Source organism: Salvelinus fontinalis, chromosome 15, assembly GCF_029448725.1.
Source record: "Salvelinus fontinalis isolate EN_2023a chromosome 15, ASM2944872v1, whole genome shotgun sequence".
Lineage (NCBI taxonomy): Eukaryota > Metazoa > Chordata > Actinopteri > Salmoniformes > Salmonidae > Salvelinus > Salvelinus fontinalis.
Genome location: NC_074679.1, coordinates 19,960,892 through 19,982,121, shown reverse-complemented (window position 1 = coordinate 19,982,121; position 21,230 = coordinate 19,960,892). Strand labels below are relative to the sequence as shown.

Below are 21,230 nucleotides of genomic sequence, written 5' to 3'. Positions count from 1 at the left end.
TTTGTTGTCTGTATATTTGATCATTTCATTGAGCATACCATCAACACCACATTCCTTTTTGGGTTGGAGGGTTTTTATTTTGTCCTGTAGCTCATTCAAGGTAATTGGAGAATCCAGTGGGTTCTGGTAGTCTTTAATAGTTGATTCTAAGATTTGTATTACATCATGTATATGTTTTTTCTGTTTGTTCTTTGTAATAGAGCCAAAAAAGATTGGAGAAATGGTTTACCCATACATCTCCATTTTGGATAGATAATTCTTCGTGTTGTTCTTTGTTTAGTGTTTTCCAATTTTCCCAGAAGTGGTTAGAGCCTATGGATTCTTCAATTACATTGATCTAATTTCTGACGTGCTGTTCCTTCTTTTTCCGTAGTGTATTTCTGTATTGTTTTAGTGATTCACCATGGTGAAGGCGTACTCAGGTTTTCCGTGTCTCTATGTTTTTGGTTGGACAGGTTTCTCAATTTATTTCTTAGATTTTTGCATTCTTTATCAAACCATTTTATATTGTTGTTCGTTTTCTTCAGTTTTCTATTTAAGATTTTTTAGATTTGATTGGGAAGCTGAGGTCAAATATACTGTTAAGATTTTCTACTGCCAAGTTTACACCTTCATTATTACAGTGGAACGTTTTATCCAGGATGTTGTCTAAAAGGGATTGAATTTGTTGTTGCCAAATTTTTTTTTGGTAGGTTTCCACACTACTTTCCATCTATAGCATTTCTTAATATTATTCAGTTCCTTTGGCTTTGATTCCTCATGATTGAGTATTGCTCTGTTCAAGTAGACTGATTTTGCTGTGATCTGATAAGGGTGTCAGTGGGCTGACTGTGAACGCTCTGAGAGACTCTGGGTTGAGGTCAGTGATAAAGTAGTCTACAGTACTACTGCCAAGGAATGAGCTATAGGTGTACCTACCATAGGAGTCCCCTCGAAGCCTACCATTGACTATGTACATACTCAGCGTGCGACAGAGCTGCCGGAGTTGTGACCCGTTTTGTTTGGTTATGTTGTCATAGTTGTGCCTAGGGGGGCATATGGGGGAGGGAATGCTGTCACCTCCAAGTAGGTGTTTGTCCCCCTGTGTGCTGGGGGTGTCAGGTTCTTGTCCGGTTCTGGCATTTAGGTCGCCACAGACTAGTACAAGTCCCTGGGCCTGGATATGATTGATTTCCCCCCTCCAGGATGGAGAAGCTGTCTTCATTAAAGTATGAGGATTCTAGTGGGGGGGGATATAGGTAGCACACAGGACATTTTTCTCTGTTAAGATAATTTCCTTTTGAATTTCTAGCCAAATGCAAAATGTTCCTGTTTTGATTAATTTAATGGAGTGAGTAAGGTCTGCTCTATACCAAATTAGCATATCCCCTGAGTCCCTTCCCTGTTTCACACCTGGTAGTTTGGTGGATGGGACTACCAGCTCTCTGTAACCTAGAGGGCAACCAGTGGGTCTGTCTCTATACCAGGTTTCTTGTAGGATGACAATGTCTGTATTTCCAATTTCTTTGATGAAGTCCAGGTTCCTGCTCTTCAGACCAAAGGCAGATGACCTCAGGCCTTGGATATTCCAGGATGAGATAGTGAAGGCTTTGTGTTCCATAAAGTGTCCAATGATGTTGGTCGTGTGGTTTGGCCTCAGGCCAGTAAGTGTGAGCAGAGCCTGCTGAGCATCTGGTACATGCCATTGGCTTGGGCTAGTGTAAGAGTGGGGGTTGGGCCTGTTTGCACGCTCACAACCTGGGCATATGTGTGACTGCCAAGATGAGGCCCTCTTTGGGGGGTGGGCATAGGTGTGATCAGAGGGGGCCTAAATGGGGTGTGGGCATGGTTGACTTGGGGGGGGTGTATGTGGCTGTAGGTCTTCTCAGCGTGGGTCCTGGGCAGGGTGTCTATTGATCTGTTGCTCCTGTGCACAGTCATCATCCATGTTGCTTTCACCAAGCATTTATTTTCAGATAGTGCAGATGGAGAGGACACGTGAAGACCATTATAGACTATTGAGATGCAGCCGAGGGGAGTAGCTAAGTAACCTGATCACTTTCAATCTGCATCTCCCTGTATGAATTATAGACACACACACAGCACCTTTTATCAAAGAAAGCTTGTCTTTTCAGGAAGGCTACTGACATGCACAGCAATTTATCGAGAAAAGCTAGTGTTGGGTTCTGAGAATATGAAATATACTTCTTCATGTCACTGATGGAGTGCTGAGGTTTAGAGGGCCTACACTAGAAGTTAAGGGTTATAGGAGGAAGGTATATAGTGTGTGCAACTAAGCTTGGAGTGTGTTGAGTGCAGGGAAGCGATTACATGTGGCAGGCATTGATAAAGGGAGAGAGCCATAGATTAGTGATGAAGGGGGGTTTGAGGTCAGGTCACCTTATGGGAGAAATAACAGTTTATGGCCCATATCACTAGTGTCCTGCCTAGCAGTAAAGAATGATGTTTGTACAGATGTGTAGGAGACTCATTCAATGCAGAACGGTTAAATACCAGCAGTGTGAAAATGTCTTTGTCTAATGCAGCTGTATTGACTCTGGAAATAATTTAACTTGGTTAAGCTTTCATAGTGTCCGTTGAGTGTTTTACTCTGAGAATTAGAACCTAACACTAGACACACAAAACATTATAAAAGTTAGATTACTGATACACACAGTTAACTTTTGTCATATGAGACAGTACTAATACCTCCCTGAACCCTCAGTCAGTCCCCATTAGTCTTATACTGCCATTTTGGGCCCATGATTGCACTACTTCAATTGTCTTATCTAGCTCGATCTGACCCTGAGCCTAAATTGGTCATAAGTCAAAATGGGATAATTCAAATACTCGTGCCCCACTACTAAACGTACACAATCAAGGTTTCTAGCCAACCAGGATCAAGTCTTAGTACTTGCTTCTTATTGCTTTCTGGTGAGAGCAGAAAGTTGGACAGAGACAAGAACTCCACACAGTCTCAATGAAATACTTCAGCTTTACCGTATTGTCAAAGAGCAGTCATGGAAAATAAGACATTCTACATTCATCGGCATGTTATGCTGGTCAAATAAATGACCTTAAAACAAGCCAACAAGCCTCATCAGCCCCAGTGGATTCACTGTGTAGGTTATATACATGTTAGTGATACAGTACAGGAAAATAAGCCCAAATTATCCAAATCAGTGCAAATTAAAATCACTCGAAAAACAGCAATTAACTGTTAAATAATTGTCTTAAGGCTGACATTGGCATCGTGATTATGAGCCAAACATTTTCAAAACACTAAAATTAAAAACAGATCATTCACAAGTATTCAACTTTATTCATAACATGGCAAAAGAGACTATTTACATACGCATCAATTTATAGAAATTTACGAATTCTCCAGAAATAAAAAACACTTTTTTGGTGTTCAAGTCCCTCAGTCTTCCGCCCTGTAAACATAACAATAATTTATATAAAATTATTATATCAATATCCAATTAAATTTGCTTAATTCATTTTTAAAAATGTTCTCCACTGGTTGTCTGTCTTAAATACAAAAAACAGGCTGTAACCGTTGAAAGAAAATATGAATAAAATAGTTTCCTCAGAGTAAAGTTAGGAGTCCAGTCCACAGATGCATCTCTAGAATGGATTCCTCTGTCTGCTTTTCTTCATCTGCGTTATAGCGTATTGAAAAGCAAATACCTAGCAGGCACCATACTACTTTCCCCTGACCTATTTTTCAGGGCAGTTGAAGGAAAGGAGACGAGGAGATCCACCCCATGAGTTCTCACAGTCTGTAAGATTCCAAGTTGATGCTGTAGTTTGTTCAGGGCTAGAATGGCATCCGATCATAGTTTCTTCCTGCGGGTGACTGGTTTGGGGAAGATTGCCTCCAGCACTCGTTTGCGTCGGAGGTTCATCCGGGAGGCGGGGGCGTCGTTCTCCTCCACCAGCCTCCTCGTGGCGCGCGGGGCAGGCTCGGCCGGGCTGGGCATAGGAGAGATCAAATCCACCTTGGCTGGGGGAGGGGGCGCTGCATTGGGTCTGGGGGAGAGTAAGAGAGAAAAGGTCATCTCGTGACTTCTGGAACAAACTGATTGAGAGTGAGCAGGGCGCGACAAACTTTTTTGCCACTTGTGCTTTGGACAAATAGGACAGAATCTCCAGTCACCCAAAAAATTCTAAAATGTCTGTAATAGCACTTTACAAAATAAAATGCCGTACTATATTTTTTATACGGTAGAGAATCAAACAAAAATGTAGACTATACTGCCCATTGGATTCTTTGCATATTCAAGCCCGTCTCAAAACACTGCCCCTTTTCAAGACTCTCCTGGAGTATGGTTGGCCACCCTTGGTAGGCTATAAAATATTGCAACACTACAACCACATACTTTACATGTTAATTAAATAAAGAATGCCCCATAAAAAATATGTCTACAATTCAAAACAGACTCTGGGACGGTTGTGGGACGACAGATCCAACATTGATATTACCACTGCACATATGAAAATGTAAACGCAACGAGGCTGATGAAACAGATCAGACCGTTTAGCTTAAACTGTTGATGAAGTTGATTTTCTTCATATAAGCAGCACAACAATGAGCACATGGCTGTGGGCTAAGTATAAACGTCCTAAAATGCAGTTAGCAGAAAAAACTGTTTTCAAAAACATACCGCACACACTAGTGGCTTCATGTGACAGATTAAAAATATATTTTAGACATTAAGAGGAGACCGAAAGACGCATCAACTAGCACGGGTTCCTAATACGCCTAGGATTATCATCAACTAGCACGGGTTCCTAATACGCCTAGGATTATCATCAACTAGCACGGGTTACTAATACGCCTAGGATTATCATCAACTAGCACGGGTTCCTAATACGCCTAGGATTATCATCAACTAGCACGGGTTACTAATACGCCTAGGATTATCATCAACTAGCACGGGTTACTAATGACTAGGATTATCATCAACTAGCACGGGTTCCTAATACGCCTAGGATTATCATCAACTAGCACGGGTTACTAATACGCCTAGGATTATCATCAACTAGCACGGGTTTACTAATGACTAGGATTATCATCAACTAGCACGGGTTACTAATGACTAGGATTATCATCAACTAGCACGGGTTACTAATACGCCTAGGATTATCATCAACTAGCACGGGTTACTAATGACTAGGATTATCATCAACTAGCACGGGTTACCAATATGACTAGGATTATCATCAACTAGCACGGGTTACTAATATGACTAGGATTATCATCAACTAGCACGGGTTACTAATGACTAGGATTATCATCAACTAGCACGGGTTACTAATGACTAGGATTATCATCAACTAGCACGGGTTCCTAATATGACTAGGATTATCATCAACTAGCACGGGTTCCTAATATGACTAGGATTATCATCAACTAGCACGGGTTACTAATATGACTAGGATTATCATCAACTAGCACGGGTTACTAATACGCCTAGGATTATCATCAACTAGCACGGGTTACTAATGACTAGGATTGCCATCAACTAGCACGGGTTACTAATGACTAGGATTATCATCAACTAGCACGGGTTACTAATGACTAGGATTATCATCAACTAGCACGGGTTACTAATGACTAGGATTATCATCAACTAGCACGGGTTACTAATGACTAGGATTATCATCAACTAGCACGGGTTACTAATATGACTAGGATTATCATCAACTAGCACAGGGTACTAATGACTAGGATTATCATCAACTAGCACAGGTTACTAATATGACTAGGATTATCATCAACTAGCACAGGTTACTAATGACTAGGATTATCATCAACTAGCACGGGTTACTAATGACTAGGATTATCATCAACTAGCACGGTTTACTAATGACTAGGATTATCATCAACTAGCACGGGTTCCTAATATGACTAGGATTATCATCAACTAGCACGGGTTTACTAATGACTAGGATTATCATCAACTAGCACGGGTTACTAATGACTAGGATTATCATCAACTAGCACAGGTTACTAATATGACTAGGATTATCATCAACTAGCACGGGTTACTAATATGACTAGGTTTATCATCAACTAGCACGGGTTACTAATGACTAGGATTATCATCAACTAGCACGGGTTCCTAATATGACTAGGATTATGCCTTTTGCTGCAGGACAATAAAATAACGTTTTAGAAAACCATTAAATAGTACAGAGTAAAATGCTGGTTTAAATGGCATACTACATTTTTATTAAATAATTCCCTCAACATTTATATTGTCGTATTTTGGCTAGGCTACTTTGAAATAATATGCTGAATGACAAAAAGTCCATATTTTAAACAATTAAGTTTATGGTTAAATAGTTTTGAAATGCTGACCACCTCCGAGCCGATTCAAATTGGGTGATGTGCGGTGCGCAACAGGCCCTGTCCTTCACTCTCCGGTTTTGTGACCATTTGATCTGAACGAACCATGCCTGGAGTATGTCGACAGAATCAAGACTTTAGACGTTAATGTTAATCATCCTTCATTATATGTGTCAAAAATGACCGCAGTTTAACCTATATTTATTTAAGTAAACGTTTCATTAAAGTTGAGCTACATTTTCTGCCGCCTCCCTCATGTCAACATCTGTTTGGACATAAGGCTGTAGCCAATATGCATATCACCTACACTTTGACCTGTAGGCTTTTTTTATGTACATGAAAATAGATTCGAATATTATTCCAATGTTGGCCCCTCTGATGCAATTCTGATCTGTGTAATTGTTTGATATTGTGCGATAAAAAAAATGGTATATTCTTCTTGTCCGCCAATTTATTTACTTGTCCCAGACAAGAGCTAATGTCAAGTCCTGGCGGGGTTGGAGCACTCACATTGCAGATGGAGTGTTATTCTGAGGACAGTTGGACAGTTAGGGGAAGAAATACACAAGACAGCTTTGAATAGAGGAATGCCGATGGCAGTATGTCAACAGAACTTACTTAGTTCGCCTTTTGGGTGCTTTGGTTTTAGCAGCAGCCGTCTCTTTCTCCACATCGTCTTCTGATGAGTTATTTTCCTGAGCAATAGAAAGATATAGTCAGCGTGGCATCTGAGAGGATGGGATCTGAGAGGATGGGATAGGTGAGTGCAATATGCCAAAGGCACCAGTTATCGTATTTGAGGGCTAAGCGGAGTAATCATCTCCAACATATTATGTAAACCTAGACAGTCCATTTTAACCTGTGAACACTGAAGTAGTGGCTGAGGGAGGAGGTCTATGGAGGCAAATGGAACCGGCCAGTCCTGTCTTGTCTAACATCAGTCTAAAGGACGTGATCAACTAACCTCGTTATCAGGCTGTGATGCAGTGGTGTCCGCCGGTCGCCTGGTACGAGTAACAGGAGGCGCAGACACGTCATTCTGACCGGGAGACTCTACTCTCCTACCTATCAGACAGAAGATGAAAGGCGTGAAAGAAAGCCAGAACTACCACAGAATAACCTTCCTCTTCTAACCACAAAGTCTGACAGGCAAATGTGCTAAAAAACGATGCGCCAGTTACCTCTGGTTCTCCTCCGAGGTGGTGAGTAGATGAACGAGTCCCTGACGGGGCTTCCCTGGTCGGCCTCGGGCACCATCATGTTTCCCATCGGGAGTGGAGAGGACGGCCGCTGACCCAACGACGTGGTGACTCTCCTCTTGACTCTCACCATCGCTGTGATGACCGGGGCCTCAACCACTTCCCTCTTGACCTCCTCGTCACGGAGTCTCTGGATGAGGGCGTCGGCCACCGGCGTTCCGGAGCCCACCTCCAGCGGCGTCTCCAACAGGGGAAGGTCCTCCTCCTGGTGGCTCCACAGGCGGCTCCTGGTTGGTCGACGGTAGACACTGAGGGGCGGGTCATCCAGGGCGAGTGCGGAGGGTGTCTTCTCAGCGGTGCCTTCGCCCCTCGTCTTCCTCCGGCTGCGGGGAGGGGTCAGGGCAACCACTTCCTCTGTGAAAAGGGCGAGGTTCACGCCCGCACGTGTTGACTTGCGGGTCACCCTGCCCGGACTGCTGGGCTGTTTGGCCCCTTCATCGTTCCCCTTCTCTTCCTCCTCAGGGACCACCGGCTGAGTCTGGGGGACCACCGGCTGAGTCTGGGGGACCACCGGCTGAGTCTGGGGGACCAACGGCTGAGTCTGGGGGACCAACGGCTGAGTCTGGGGGACCAACGGCTGAGTCTGGGGGACCAACGGCTGAGTCTGGGGGACCAACGGCTGAGTCTGGGGGACCAACGGCTGAGTCTGGGGGACCAACGGCTGAGTCTTGGGGACCAACGGCTGAGTCTTGGGGACCAACGGCTGAGTCTTGGGGACCAACGGCTGAGTCTTGGGGACCAACGGCTGAGTCTTGGGGACCAACGGCTGAGTCTGGGCAGCTGGGGTCTTGGTTCCAGTTGTGCTCTTCTTAGCGCTGCGTGTAACAGACGGAACTGACACCTGGTTGGTTGTTTCATCCATGGCTGTTGGCCCTCTGTTGCACCCCACCTGGGTGTTCCTGGTCTGGCGGATTCCCGTCCTCGGAGTGGCCTTCTGTGGAGTGCGCCGTTTGGTCGGGGTGGCCTTGGAGTGGACCACAGTTGCCACCGGGACCTCTTCCTCCCTTTTCCTCTCCTCCTGCTCTCTCCAAGGTTCCGGTTCTGGCTGGGATTCAGTTTTCCGGGCGCTTCGGCGAGGTGTGACGGGAACTCCAACGTCCTGGCTGTGCCGGCAGCTCCTGGTGATCCGTCTGGGTGTGATTGGGACCTGAGCATCTGTCTCCATCTCAGTCTGTCCTGCCGGCCTCTCGTCCTCTGACCCAGGCCTCTCCGCCTCCACTGAGGTAAACTTCACCATCTTCCTCTGGTTGGTTGTCCTGCGCGTCGGAGTGGACGGGGCTTTCCTGACCCCCACTGAGATTTCCTCCACAGACTTAGACTGGCTGTTGGTGGTCTTGTCCAGATTCCTCTCCTCCACACTGGCTATAAAGGGCTTTCCGGTTTGAACTGCTTCTTCTTCAAGTATGGCTGCCAACTCACTTATGGCTTCTCCCTGGACAGGTTCATGGTTGTCTGACTGGATGGATCCATTGCTTTCTACCTGAGACAGAGGCTGGTCTGCAGGGACAGAGACGGGCTCCTCTCGCTCTTCCTCTAGCTCAACAACGTCTGCCTTCATCTCCTCCTTTCGACGAGCACACGAGAGAGTCTCCTCTTCCATGGTCATCTCTTCCGTTTCCTCCAACGCTCCGTTCGGCTGCTCGTTCTCATCCAGGACTGGTGGCGCCTCTTCTGCTTTGGTTGGTTCAGAGTCAGCAGGGATCTCATCTGGCTCTTCTACATGGTCTGTGTCAACATCTTCAGCTAATCTGGCTGGTTTAGCCTCAAAGGATTCAGGCAGGACGTCCGTGACTAGAGGAACATTCTCCTTCGACATGGCCTCTGTTCTACCAGTCTCTGCCTCTGTCCAGCTATCCATGATCCCATCCAAGGTGTCCATCCCCTCCATGGTGTTCATCTCAGCCTTCTGCTCCGGCAGGGGCTCAGCTGCAGCCAGGGGGGTGTCCTGGTTGTCCGTGCCCAGGCAGATAACCTCCGGGTCGGTCACAGGTGTCTCAGACGTGCCACCTGCCTCCTCTGTGGTCAGATGCTTACTGGGTTCTAGTGGTACAGTGTCTGCGTCGTCATCCCCATCCTCAGCCTCCAGAATCAGAGAGAAACTGCTGTGGGCTCCAGAGGTGGGTACCTCTGGTTGGCTGCCTTCCACCTCAATGAGCCCCAGGTGGGCGCCGTCGGCCAGGGCCTGCCCCACCACCAGCTCCAGAGGAACCAGCAGGGTGGTGGAGGGCTTCAGCTCTGTGTAGCAAACCCCCTCTGCCTCGTCTCCTCCTACCCCCAGCCTCACCATCACCACCTCCCCCTCTATGTCATCCTCCACCATCTGTGGGGGAAACACATAGAAGCATGAGAACATTTATAGAGCACAACCTACGATCACAACACAAAATACTTTAACCCCCTTTTCAAACGTGCAACCTTTAACATCAGTCATCCACAGCATTTAGGTCTACACACTGCTTACATGACCGAGTTATGAAATCCTAAGACAGTCACTGTTTTACCTTTAGGTCTGCCTCTGTGGTGACCAATGAGAGCACAGCTGCATCGTGCTCCGATAGGGCAGGCAGGAACTGGGGGTGTGGCTGCAGGGGTGGGAGCTGGTCCAGGAAGAGAGAGGGGGGCGGCAAGGGGGCTCGCTGCCTCCCGTTCCCCTGCACCTCCTCTATGACCTCCACCTCACTGCCCGAGTCCTGCTCAGCAGGACCATCTGACTCAACTTCATCATCATCCTCCAACACAGAACTAGAGAGTTCCTCACTGTCGTTCAGGCTCACCACAGCTACAGGGAGGGAAGAGCCTCATCAAACACACTCACCAAAGGTAACATTAGCTATTATGAGTAGCGATGCACCGATATGACATTTTTGCCCGATATCCGATATTTTCCTTGCCAAAAAAAAAACAGTACAGATATTTACATTTTTAGCAGCCTTTTAAGCATTCTAGTACAGTTAAATAGTTAACACACACACACAGACGCAGCGGTCTAGGGCACTGCATCTCAGTGCCATAGGCGTCACTACAGTCCCTGGTTCAAATCCAGGCTGTATCACATCCGGGCCGGGATTGGGAGTCCCATAGGGCGGCGCACAATTGGCCAAGCGTCGTCCGGGCCGTCATTGTTAATAAGAATTTGTTCTTACCTGACTTGCCTAGATAAATAAGCCACACACACAATTATACTGTTTGTATTCATTTGCATCACTGTCAATGAAACACTTTTATTTAAGGCAAACCGCAAACTCCACTATTGTGCCTAATCCTTATTGTGGCTAGCTTCACAGCACATAACACGGTCGGGTAGAGCCTCACTAGCCAGATGAAGCTAGCTGGCTGCATATATAACGTTAACGTATAACGTAAGCTTTGGGCAACAGGGTTAAGTAGCTGGTTAGCTGTTTATGTTCATGAACTGAAGTTCAATTTCAAAAAGGAGAACAAGTGGCAACCTAGCTAATACTTACAAGGATTCCAAAATCATTGCTAAGAATAATGAAAATGACCACAGTTTCTACTGGTCATTGTTTTCAGGCTGGTTGTATTGGTGCTAGCTACCCCAGTTGCGGTTGAACAAATTATGCTTTATTACCAATGCGGTATTGTAAACATTGTAATACAAACATTGTAACTCCGGTAGGGCAACATCTGAAAAATAGTGCAGTTTGTAGTGTGTTCCGGTGCTCGACCAGTCTGCGAAAGCCAACATCACCCACGACAGAGAACGGTTGATTGTCAAGGGCAATGAATCCCATTATCTTAGCTTTATTGGATTTCACCTTTGAGTTGTCTCGCTGAAATGTTCTTACTCCTCGATCCACACAGCAGACATTGTGGGCTAGGTTAGGAATGCTGTGTTGCGCAAAATTTTACGTGCCGTTATTACGTCATGTATGCACGGTACCTTTGACATCGGTTTTTAACATCGGCATTAAAACTTCTTGAGGGGGCCTCCCGGGTGGCGCAGTGGTCTAGGGCACTGCATCGCAGTGCTAGCTGCGCCACCAAAGTCTCTGGGTTCACGACCAGGCTCTGTCGCAGCCGGCCGCGACCGGGAGGTCCGTGGGGCGACGCACAATTGGGCTAGCTTCGTCCGGGTTAGGGAGGGTTTGGCCGGTAGGGATATCCTTGTCTCATCGCGCTCCAGCGACTCCTGTGGCGGGCCGGGCGCAGTGCGCGCTAACCAAGGGGGCCAGGTGCACAGTGTTTCCTCTGACACATTGGTGCGGCTGGCTTCCGGGTTGGAGGCGCGCTTTGTTAAAGAAGCAGTGCGGCTTGGTTGGGTTGTGCTTCGGAGGACGCATGGCTTTCGACCTTCGTCTCTCCCGAGCCCGTACGGGAGTTGTAGCGATGAGACAAGATAGTAATTACTAGCGATTGGATACCACGAAAATTGGGGAGAAAAGGGGAGAAAATTTAAAGTTAAAAAAAAGAAAGAAAAAAAAATACTTCTTGAGGGCAGGGGACAGCATTTTCACTTTCGGGAAAAATATCATGCCAAAATTCAACTGCTTGCTACTCATCCCCAGAATATAAGATATGCATATTATTAGTAGATTTAGATAGAAAACACTCTGAAGATTCTAAAACTGTTTGAATGTCTGTGAGAATAACAGAACTTATGTAGCAGGCAAAACCCTGAGGACAAACCATTCAGAATTTGTATTTTTTTGATGTCACTGTCTTTTCAATTAGTTTTTTTAGAGACACCAGATTACTAATGGACTTGCTTGCAGTTCCTACCGCTTCCACTGGATGTCACCAGTCCTTGGAAATCGGTTGAGGTTATTCCTTTGTGTAGTGAAGAAGTAGGTCTATCGTAAATGAGGGTCACATGAAGTAAATATTTTGAGAGTCACGTTACGAAAAACGTTGCGTCAGATTGTTTTCTTTTTGTATTGAACACAGATCATCCCGTCTTCAAATTGATCGATTATTAACGTTTAAAAATACCTAACGTTGTATTACCAAAGTAGTTTGAAATGTTTTGGTAAAGTTTACAAGTAACTTTTGATATATTTTGTAGTGACTTGGCGAAAGTTGGAAGCTGTGTTTTTCTGGATGAAACGGTCCAAATAAATTGACATTTTGGATATATATCGACGGAATTAATCCAACAAAAGGACCATTTGTGATGTTTATGGGACATATTGGAGTGCCAACAAAAGAATTTCGTCAAAGGTAAGGCATGATTTATATTTTATTTCTGCATTTTGTGTCGTGCTTGCAGTGATGAAATATGCTTCTCTCTTTGTTTACTTTTGTGCTATCATCAGATAATAGCATCTTATGCTTTCGCCGAAAAGCTTTTTTGAAATCTGACATGTTGGCTGGATTCACAACGAGTGTAGCTTTAATTTGGTATCTTACATGTGTGATTTAATGAAAGTTAGATTTTTATATCATGTTATTTGAATATGGCGCGCTGTATTTTCCCTGGCTATTGGCCGGTGGGACGTTTGCGTCCCACCTGCCCCAGAGAAGTTAAACTAGACATCGGATGATACCGATGTTGGTATTTTTAACTAATATCGTCAGATTCCGATATGTTCACCGATATATCGTGCATCTCTAATTATGAGCATTCCAGACCATTATTGGTCGGTATTAGCCCAAAGGTGTCAATTCTGCTGCCGGCCAATAAAAACACAAAATCCTTTGTGGTTGTAGCTCGTACAGTGAGCCCATGTTAGATCTCTGATCGCATGACCTAGAAGTCAATGTATGTGACAAATAAACGGTCATGAGCAAGAGGTGAGAGGTCACTCACATTGGGAGTCGGTGCCCGTGGGGTCTGAGGTGGCTACGGACGCCAGAGACTTCTGGGTGGTGAGGGCCAGGGGGACGGCTGTAGGAGTAGACTCCTCCTTTACCACGTCACACACCGGCTCACTGCCCAGGGGAGAGAGAGGAGGTTTAATATCAATAAATGGTTGTAAGCACATACACAACCAATATTGTTGGGATGCGTTTCAGAACATACCTGTTGAAGGATGTCCAGTTGTCAGAAGCCTTGTGGATGCCCGAGCGGGTCAGGGGAGGAGACAGATCGTTGCCAAACAGGTGGCGCTCCACAAACTCATCCAGATCTAAAAGAGCAAGAGAGGATTCAACCAGGTCATCGTAGGTTTAAAATCAACTGCATCAAGATCAGTCCTGTCTGTGTACAACTCTTCCAAGCTTAGTATTTCGATGCAGTTAGGTTTAGCTCGGTCACGTCATCTCACTGTGGTTGGAATTACCTGCACTGAGCTCCCTCTCACAGGCCCTCTGTACATTATCAAAGTCTAAATCACCTCAAACGGTTGTGCCTTTGCACAGTGAGAAAAATCTAAACTGTTCCTCAAAAACATTAACGTTTTTGATTGAACACACATTTTTGGTGTTCACTTTGCCTCAGACTACACAGGTTTGAATAATTTGACACCATCTACACAGAGCTGAAACCAAGCAGGACATGAATGTAATGTATTTAATTTGTCTACTGGAGCAGCTGTAAGATCCTGGCTGAGTGATGTCCTCACAGGTGGGTGGAACCCTCACCAGTGTGTTCCGTGGCATCCACAGGTTTCATTTGTTCAGTGGGTTGAGACTCATCCTCTTTGGCAGTCTCCACCTCAAGCTCATGGTTGGGCATATCAATAACTTCCTTGTTAAGTTTAGATTTCTCAACCACCTTCGTGTCAGGAGTTGGTTCTACTGCCTGTGTGACCCCTGGTTGGACTAAAACTTCCTTTTCAGCCTTAGGCTCTTCTTGTTCAGGGCTGACCTCCATCTCCCCTACTTCCTGGTCCAGCTCCACTTCGCTGTTGACCGCCTCTTCCTTTACTTCTGGGTCCTTGTTCTGCCCTTCCTCCAGTGACAGGAGGAGAGTCAGCTCATTGGCTGCTGCAGGCTGCACTTCCTCCTCTGAGAGTGGGGCTTCCAGTACTGCTTGAGTTTTGAGGTTAACCACCACTTCATCATCTTCCTCATCTGTGACCTCATTGGCTGGCTGTTGAAGCGCCTCCATATCCAGGTCTTCAGGCAGAGGTGCATCATGGAACTCCAGGGTGGTGTCCGTTGAAAGGACAGAGGCCTGGCTCGTCTCCAAGCCTAGGCTGAGTCGTCCTGGCAACGTGCTAGGCAATGCAGTTCCCACGGCGACCTCTTGGACAGAGGAGCCACTCTCAGACTCTCCCCTCTCTGGTGAGAGCTCGCGGACCGGTGGTGGCAGGAACTTCACATGTGTCACCTTCACCTCCTCCACCTCTTCCTGCTCTTCCTCATCATAGTCAGCAGAGTGTGAGGTCCAGGTCTCAGGTCCAGCCTTCGATAGTGGAGAGCCTCTGGTCAGCAGGCTAATCTCATTCTCGGTTGCGATCTGTAGAGAACAAAACATAGAAATTAATTAAATCATTAACATGGTACACAAGGGTAAAGTATCTGAAAAGTTTGTTTGTTCAAAATAAAAAATCTCAATTCCACTGTTATGTTGCTAAATAAGGCCCAGTGGTCTTACCCCGTTGCTCCAGTGGAGGGTGCCTTTCTCTGACTCGGGCGAGGCAGTCTCCTCGATGAAGGTGATGCGGCTCTCCTTGGGACGCAGTGGGGGGGTGACAGAGCGCCCGGGAGAGGCAGAGGGGGTGGCCACGGGGGTGGGGCGCAGGCTGCTCCTCAGGATGGACTGAGGGGTGAAGGCCGAGAACAAGGGACCGGACGTTGCCAGGGCTCGCGCTCGCTATGGGAAAGAAACAACCATGCAGTCAGTGGAGTTTCAAACACACAGTTGACAACCCACTGCAGCAGGCTTAGGTCTCAGCCACAGTGGTGTTCAGGAACATGTGACTTCTAGTAGGAGTTAAGAGTTAATTCCCAACCAAGCTATAAAACTAGGGGATTTCTAGTCATCGTGCCAGTGAGCATCAGTGTCTAGGATGTGGGAGCATGTGTGAGTGGGGAGAGTCGACATCCTCCCCCTTTGTCTGGGTCTTACCTTGACCACCTGTGGGGTCTGCAGCAGGCTGAGCTCGGGAGCCTTGTTGATGCTTTTGGGGGGGTTCCAGGAGCTGGCTGCCCTGGGGGGTGTCAGCAGGGGTCGTGCCCCCTCTGGAGGGGTGGTTTGAGAGGGGTGAACCACTAGGTCCAGCACCCTGGGGGTAGGGACAGGAGAAAGGGTTAGGAAAGCATGTCACATGTATTGAAATCATCATGTCAAACCTCTTACACAAAAGACTAGCGGTATGTCATTTATAGCTCATCTCACATGTACACATTTGAGAAACATGCACATAACTAGAACTTCCACCCAAACCTCTCATTGACAAGGATGTATGATTAACATGACAGTCTGAGTTAGGTGGGATTATGTCGTACCTGGACTTCCTCTTGGAGGCCATGGTGATAGGCGTGCCCACGAAGGCCTCGGGCAGATCCCGGGAGGGGAAGAGTACCTCGGCTGCCCTGGGGCTGGGTGGCGTAGAGAGGGGAAGGGAAACAACTCAATTGAACAGATCAAATCCAGGGGTGGAAAACCCATCTTTACCACTTACTTACATCTTAGTCAGATAGGGGTGGGTTGGGGACAGGGCGTTTGGGGTCTCACCTCTTGAGTGGGGAGGACTGGGGCGTGGGGTTCTTCCCCACCCACACCTCCTCGATCTTCGACAGGACGCTGTTGATGAACGCCGCTCTGGTCAGCACGTTCTCATTGGCCGACCGCTTGGCGATGGTCGACAGCGGCTGTGGTCGCGACACTAAGAAGAACACACATTATCGAAGTCAAGGGTCACGCTGAAAACATAAATCTAACCTTGAAGCGTGTACAGAGCAGTGTAATAAAAACCTTGTTGGTGTGTCATTTTGAGTTAACAGCTAGGAGGGATGAGGTCACGTACCCTCTCTGAGGATGGTGGAGGGGTGGTGGTATGGCTTAGCTCTTTCCGTCGCTAGCTTCCTCTGGACCCGAGGAAGAACTTTCCCGTACTGGTCCAGGATTGAGTTCCTGGTTTTAGTTCTCTCCTTCAGCTTGGGATCCCTCTCGTTCTGGAGAACAGATATATGAACGGAACGGAAACAACAGAATTCAGCAACACTACACAATGCAACCTTCATATCAACACTAATACACGTTAGGGTGACGCATTTCTAAAACCTGCACAACATTTATAGTAGCATATGTTCTGTTTACTGGTGAAGTGTAGAAATAAACCATGAGTTTATATAAAAGTGAATGTACATGTGTACGTACCACCATATTCATCTTGAGGGTGTGGTTGAGCTGCAGGGCGGGGACGTAGTTAGCCTGCTGCAGGTAGTGCATCATCAGTAGCTCTCTGTTCTGGAGACCCCCTGTACCCTGCAGGAACCTCTCCAAGCACTCCTACACACACAAACAGATACATCTTCAGGGATGGGATTGTCACAACATGAAACAAAATGTTATTGATGAGTATGCCAGAATCGTGATTTCGCCCTGGTAGAAAGGAAAGTTGGGGGAACAAGGCATCCTACCTGTTCAGCCAGACCCAGGGGCAGTTTGAGCAGCTCCTTCATGAGGCCAAGCTCCTGACAGGTCTGGTAGAGGAACCTTAACAACTCCTCCGTGTTCAGCCTGTTGGAGTGCTGCCTCAGCATGGCCCAGGCCTCCACCAGACACCTACACGGAGAGGGGTTACACAGACATGTTAACCGTACCAGGAAGAGAAAAACTCAATGCCGTCACTGTTAGCATGGATGCTAGCAAACACACACACACTTATAACAGCCACCTGTTGTGTAGCAGCACAGCCAGGCAGAGCTGGGCCTGAGCGGTGGAAGAGAGGGGGGGCTTCATAACGTGGAGGTAGCGCAGGGCGATCCCGTGTTTCCCCTGGCACATGAGAGCTTGCAGGATGCGATCGTGCTGCCAGCCCCACAGGGACGGGGTGGTGGTGGGATGCAGCAGCATCTCCAGGGAGTTCTGGAGAGGGTTAAAGTTCAGGTGTCAACTGGAGGAAACCATTTTAATCACTACCATTATCAAATTTGTCACATGCACCGAATACAACAGGTGTAGACCTTAATGTGATTACTTACAAGCCCTTAAACAATGCAATTCAAGAAAAAAAATATATATGTATATATTTACTATATAAACATAAGTATAAATACAAATAAAGTAAAGAAAATCACATAACAATAACGAAGCTATATACAAGGGGTACCGGGTCAATGTGCAGGGGTACAGGTAAGTCAATGTAATTTATATACCGACTATGCATAGATAGACAGGGAGTAGCAGCAGTGTAAAAACAAAGTAAATATTCTTGGTGGCCATTTGATTAACTGTTGAGCAATCTGTTGGCTTGGGGTGTAGAAGCTTTTATGGAGCCTTTTGGTCTTAGACTTGGCACTCCGGTACCGCTTGCTATGCAGTAGCAGAGAGAACAGTCTATGACTTGGGTGGCTGGAGTCTTTGACAATTTTTAGGGTCTTCCTCTGACACCGCCTGGTATCGAGGTCCTGGATGGCAGGAAGCTTGGCCCCAGTGATGTACTGGATCGTACGCACTACCCTCTGTGGCGCTTTACGGTCAGATGCCGAGCAGTGGGTGAACAGGGAGTACAGGAGGGGACTAAGCACACACCCCTGAGGGGCCCCAGTGTTGAGGATCAGCGTGACAGACGTGTTTAATTGGAGTGGGTCTAGGGTTTCTGGCATGATGGTGTTGATGTAAGCCATGACCAGCCTTTCAAAGCACTTCATGGCTACCGACATGAGAGCTACGGGGCGGTAATCATTTAGGCAGGTTACCTTCGCTTTCTTGGGCACAGGGACTACGGTGCTCTTTTTGAAACATGTAGGTATTACAGACTTGGTCAGGGAGAGGTTGAAAATGTCAGTCAAGACACTTGCCAGTTGGTCTGCGCATGCTTTGAGAACACATCCTGGTAATCCGTCTACCAACAAATCATTCTATGAAATATAACTCACTGTACACATTAGAAATTCCACATGCAAGGTTTGAGTTATGGGGAAAAGGCCCCATCACAAACCAAACGCTATCCTTGCTAAATGTTAACTTCCAGATATACAGTATTCTAAAATGTGACTGGTTATAACCCTGTATTGTCTGGCCTGTATATGTGCACGCATCTACCTGGTGGTCGTGGTGGTCCAGCAGCCAGAATCCCTGCACCAGTTTGACCAGACCGATGGGGATGGCGAAGGCAGTGGGGAAGGACTCCACAGACCCACCGCTCTTGTTGGGGAAGGAATACATCACATCCAACAACAGGTAGATCACCTGGGGGAGGGGGTCAAGGCTCACACAGAGAGAGAAGTGTGTTCTGTCTCACTATAGTCTGTGTGTGTGTCAGCAGAAGAGTGTATGTGTTCGGTGGATTTCACAAATCTAGGCACTTGTGTGGGTTAGGAGTGTAAGGACGGGACACAGCATTTCAAATCAAAACAAATCCCTGATATGAACACTTAGTAAGATGGTTGCGAGGGAACCCAGTACAGAGCAAGGATACGATGGCGTGCTTAGCAGATTCATCTATGTTCTCCAGGAGGTAAATATCCAGCAGGCCCTGTGGATAGCAGAGAGAAGATCAACACTGGGTGTGTTTTAGCTTCTGTTATACTATGTCTACATCTAGATGGAATTCCATGGAAATCATTCAGAGTACGTGCTCAAGGTAGGAGGTTAGATCCTTGTTTGGCTCTGTGTGTTTGCGTGCGCGTGAATTCACAGGTACCAAATGCTTACGTGTAGCGTAGGGGGCGGATACTGTCCCGTCCCGCCCTCGTCTCGTTTCCACAGGTCAACCAAGCGGTCACCGCATTGGGCGACTAAGCCGTCAATCATCAGGCAGTCTGCACACCACTTCCCACTAGGAAGAACAGATGGTTCATTCTAAATATTGATGGTGGTTGAGGTGGTCTTACGGGAAATGCATTAGTTTCCCAAAACAACACAAAACAGTCTTTCACAGTAGGAACATGAAGGAAAATGGACACTAATATGAGACACGCATACCAAATATAGGGTGTTTCTGTTGCGATCTACGGTACGTAGAAAGGTAAACATGCCAAAATGAACACAGCTTGTATTTATTAACGTAGCAAGATACAATACTTGCTTCAGCTCAAATAATGGATGATTAAGACATGTTGCATCATATTTCTTTGCATACATTCCTGATGAAGCTTACAAACGGAGTATGCATTCGATAAGACCCTCCGTGTTCCATTTTGATACTTTGACTCATACTCCCAACGCTCCCGTGCTCGGAGCACAGCGGTAGGCATTTTGAGAAACACCCATACCATATACAACATTACAACAAAAAAAACACAGATCTTTAGAAGAATGACACTGAGGGGACTACGTTCAACTTTTCCCATCTCTTCTTGTTGATGTGGGTGAACCAGCTCTTGTGGGTGATATGAACAGCACTCACTTGGAGAGCTGCTGCAGCTCCTCTCTGCGGATGGTGTAGTAGTTCTGGTTCACAGAGTAGCTGTAGAAGGGCCGGGGGATCTGCACAGCGTCGTCATCTGCTTGAGAGGGGAATTAAAACAATTACACATCTATTATAGTGGACATCTCTAGCACTGCATCCGAAATGGCAGCCTATTCCCTATGACGTACACTACTTTTGGTGTACATGATGAAAGTGGTCTATGTTCCAAAAGGTGGCATGGAATTTGGACTGAACTCAAATTTTTGAAGTGCTACAACAGTACGTGGTCTTACCGGAGACCTCGGGCAGGAGTCCAGTCCGACAGAACCAGAGGACCACCTGGGCGTACTGGGAGATAAGGCTGGACACCAGATTCTTATTGATGAGACCCAGCAGACCTGCACAAATAACTGCATTACAACACCAAATTCTGACATATCATAACATGGTATGTAGAGGCACATAAATCAAATGACATTTTATTAGTCACATGCGCCGAACACAACAGGTGTAGACTTCAGTGAAATGCTTACTTACGAGCCCTTAACCAACAATGCAGTTTTAAAAAATACAGTCAAGAATAAGAAATAAAAGTAACAAGTAATTAAAGAGCAGCAGTAAAATAACAAAGTTGGAGTTGGCTTTGGGGATGACCAGTGAAAAATACCTGCTAGAGCGTGTGCTATGGGTGGGTGTTGCTATGGTGACCAGTGAGCTGAGTTAAGGCGGGGCTTTACTTAGCAAGGACTTATAGATGACCTGGAGCCAGTGGGTTTAGCGCCAAATATGTAGTGAGTGCCAGCAGACGAGAGCATACAGGTCGCAGTGGTGGGTAGTGTATGGGGCTTTGGTGATAAAACAGATGGCACTGTGATAGACTACATCCAGTTTGCTGAGTAGAGTGTTGGAGGCTATTTTATAGATGGACATCGCTAAAGTCGAGGATCGGTAGGATAGTCAGTTTTACGAGGGTATTTTTGGCAGCATGACTGAATGAGGCTTTGTTTGTTTGTTGCTAAAATAGGAAGCTGATTCTAGATTTAACTTTGGATTGGAGATGATTAATGTGAGTCTGGAAGGAGAGTTTACAGTCTTCCCAGACACCTAGGTATTTGTGGTTGTCCACATATTCTAAGTCAGAACCGTCCAGAGTAGTGATGCTTGTCGGTCGGGCGGGTGCGGGCAGCAATCGGTTGAAGAGCATGCATTTAG

The 21,230-nt window shown here is 46.4% G+C and overlaps 1 protein-coding gene across 2 annotated transcripts in view; it reads right to left on the bottom strand.

Moving 5' to 3' along the window:
* Window positions 1-2,956: 2,956 nt before the first annotated feature.
* The window catches only part of ahctf1 (AT hook containing transcription factor 1), a 43,042-nt gene continuing 24,768 nt past the window's right edge, over window positions 2,957-21,230 (bottom strand). Inside the window, exons 16-36 of one of the 2 annotated variants that reach the window (XM_055862885.1) lie at window positions 20,312-20,416; window positions 20,016-20,115; window positions 19,322-19,445; window positions 19,086-19,142; window positions 18,710-18,856; window positions 17,340-17,530; window positions 17,083-17,227; window positions 16,820-16,951; window positions 16,467-16,614; window positions 16,175-16,325; window positions 15,946-16,038; window positions 15,566-15,722; window positions 15,092-15,310; window positions 14,134-14,953; window positions 13,574-13,679; window positions 13,361-13,482; window positions 10,095-10,372; window positions 7,516-9,913; window positions 7,299-7,399; window positions 6,953-7,029; window positions 2,957-4,011 (exon numbers count right to left, since the gene is read on the bottom strand). In XM_055862885.1, coding sequence (XP_055718860.1) covers window positions 3,816-4,011; window positions 6,953-7,029; window positions 7,299-7,399; window positions 7,516-9,913; window positions 10,095-10,372; window positions 13,361-13,482; window positions 13,574-13,679; window positions 14,134-14,953; window positions 15,092-15,310; window positions 15,566-15,722; window positions 15,946-16,038; window positions 16,175-16,325; window positions 16,467-16,614; window positions 16,820-16,951; window positions 17,083-17,227; window positions 17,340-17,530; window positions 18,710-18,856; window positions 19,086-19,142; window positions 19,322-19,445; window positions 20,016-20,115; window positions 20,312-20,416 — 5,867 coding nt within the window. In that variant the 3' untranslated portion in view covers window positions 2,957-3,815. The remainder of the gene's footprint in view (window positions 4,012-6,952; window positions 7,030-7,298; window positions 7,400-7,515; window positions 9,914-10,094; window positions 10,373-13,360; window positions 13,483-13,573; window positions 13,680-14,133; window positions 14,954-15,091; window positions 15,311-15,565; window positions 15,723-15,945; window positions 16,039-16,174; window positions 16,326-16,466; window positions 16,615-16,819; window positions 16,952-17,082; window positions 17,228-17,339; window positions 17,531-18,709; window positions 18,857-19,085; window positions 19,143-19,321; window positions 19,446-20,015; window positions 20,116-20,311; window positions 20,417-21,230) is intronic. The other variant, XM_055862886.1, reaches the window with a different exon arrangement.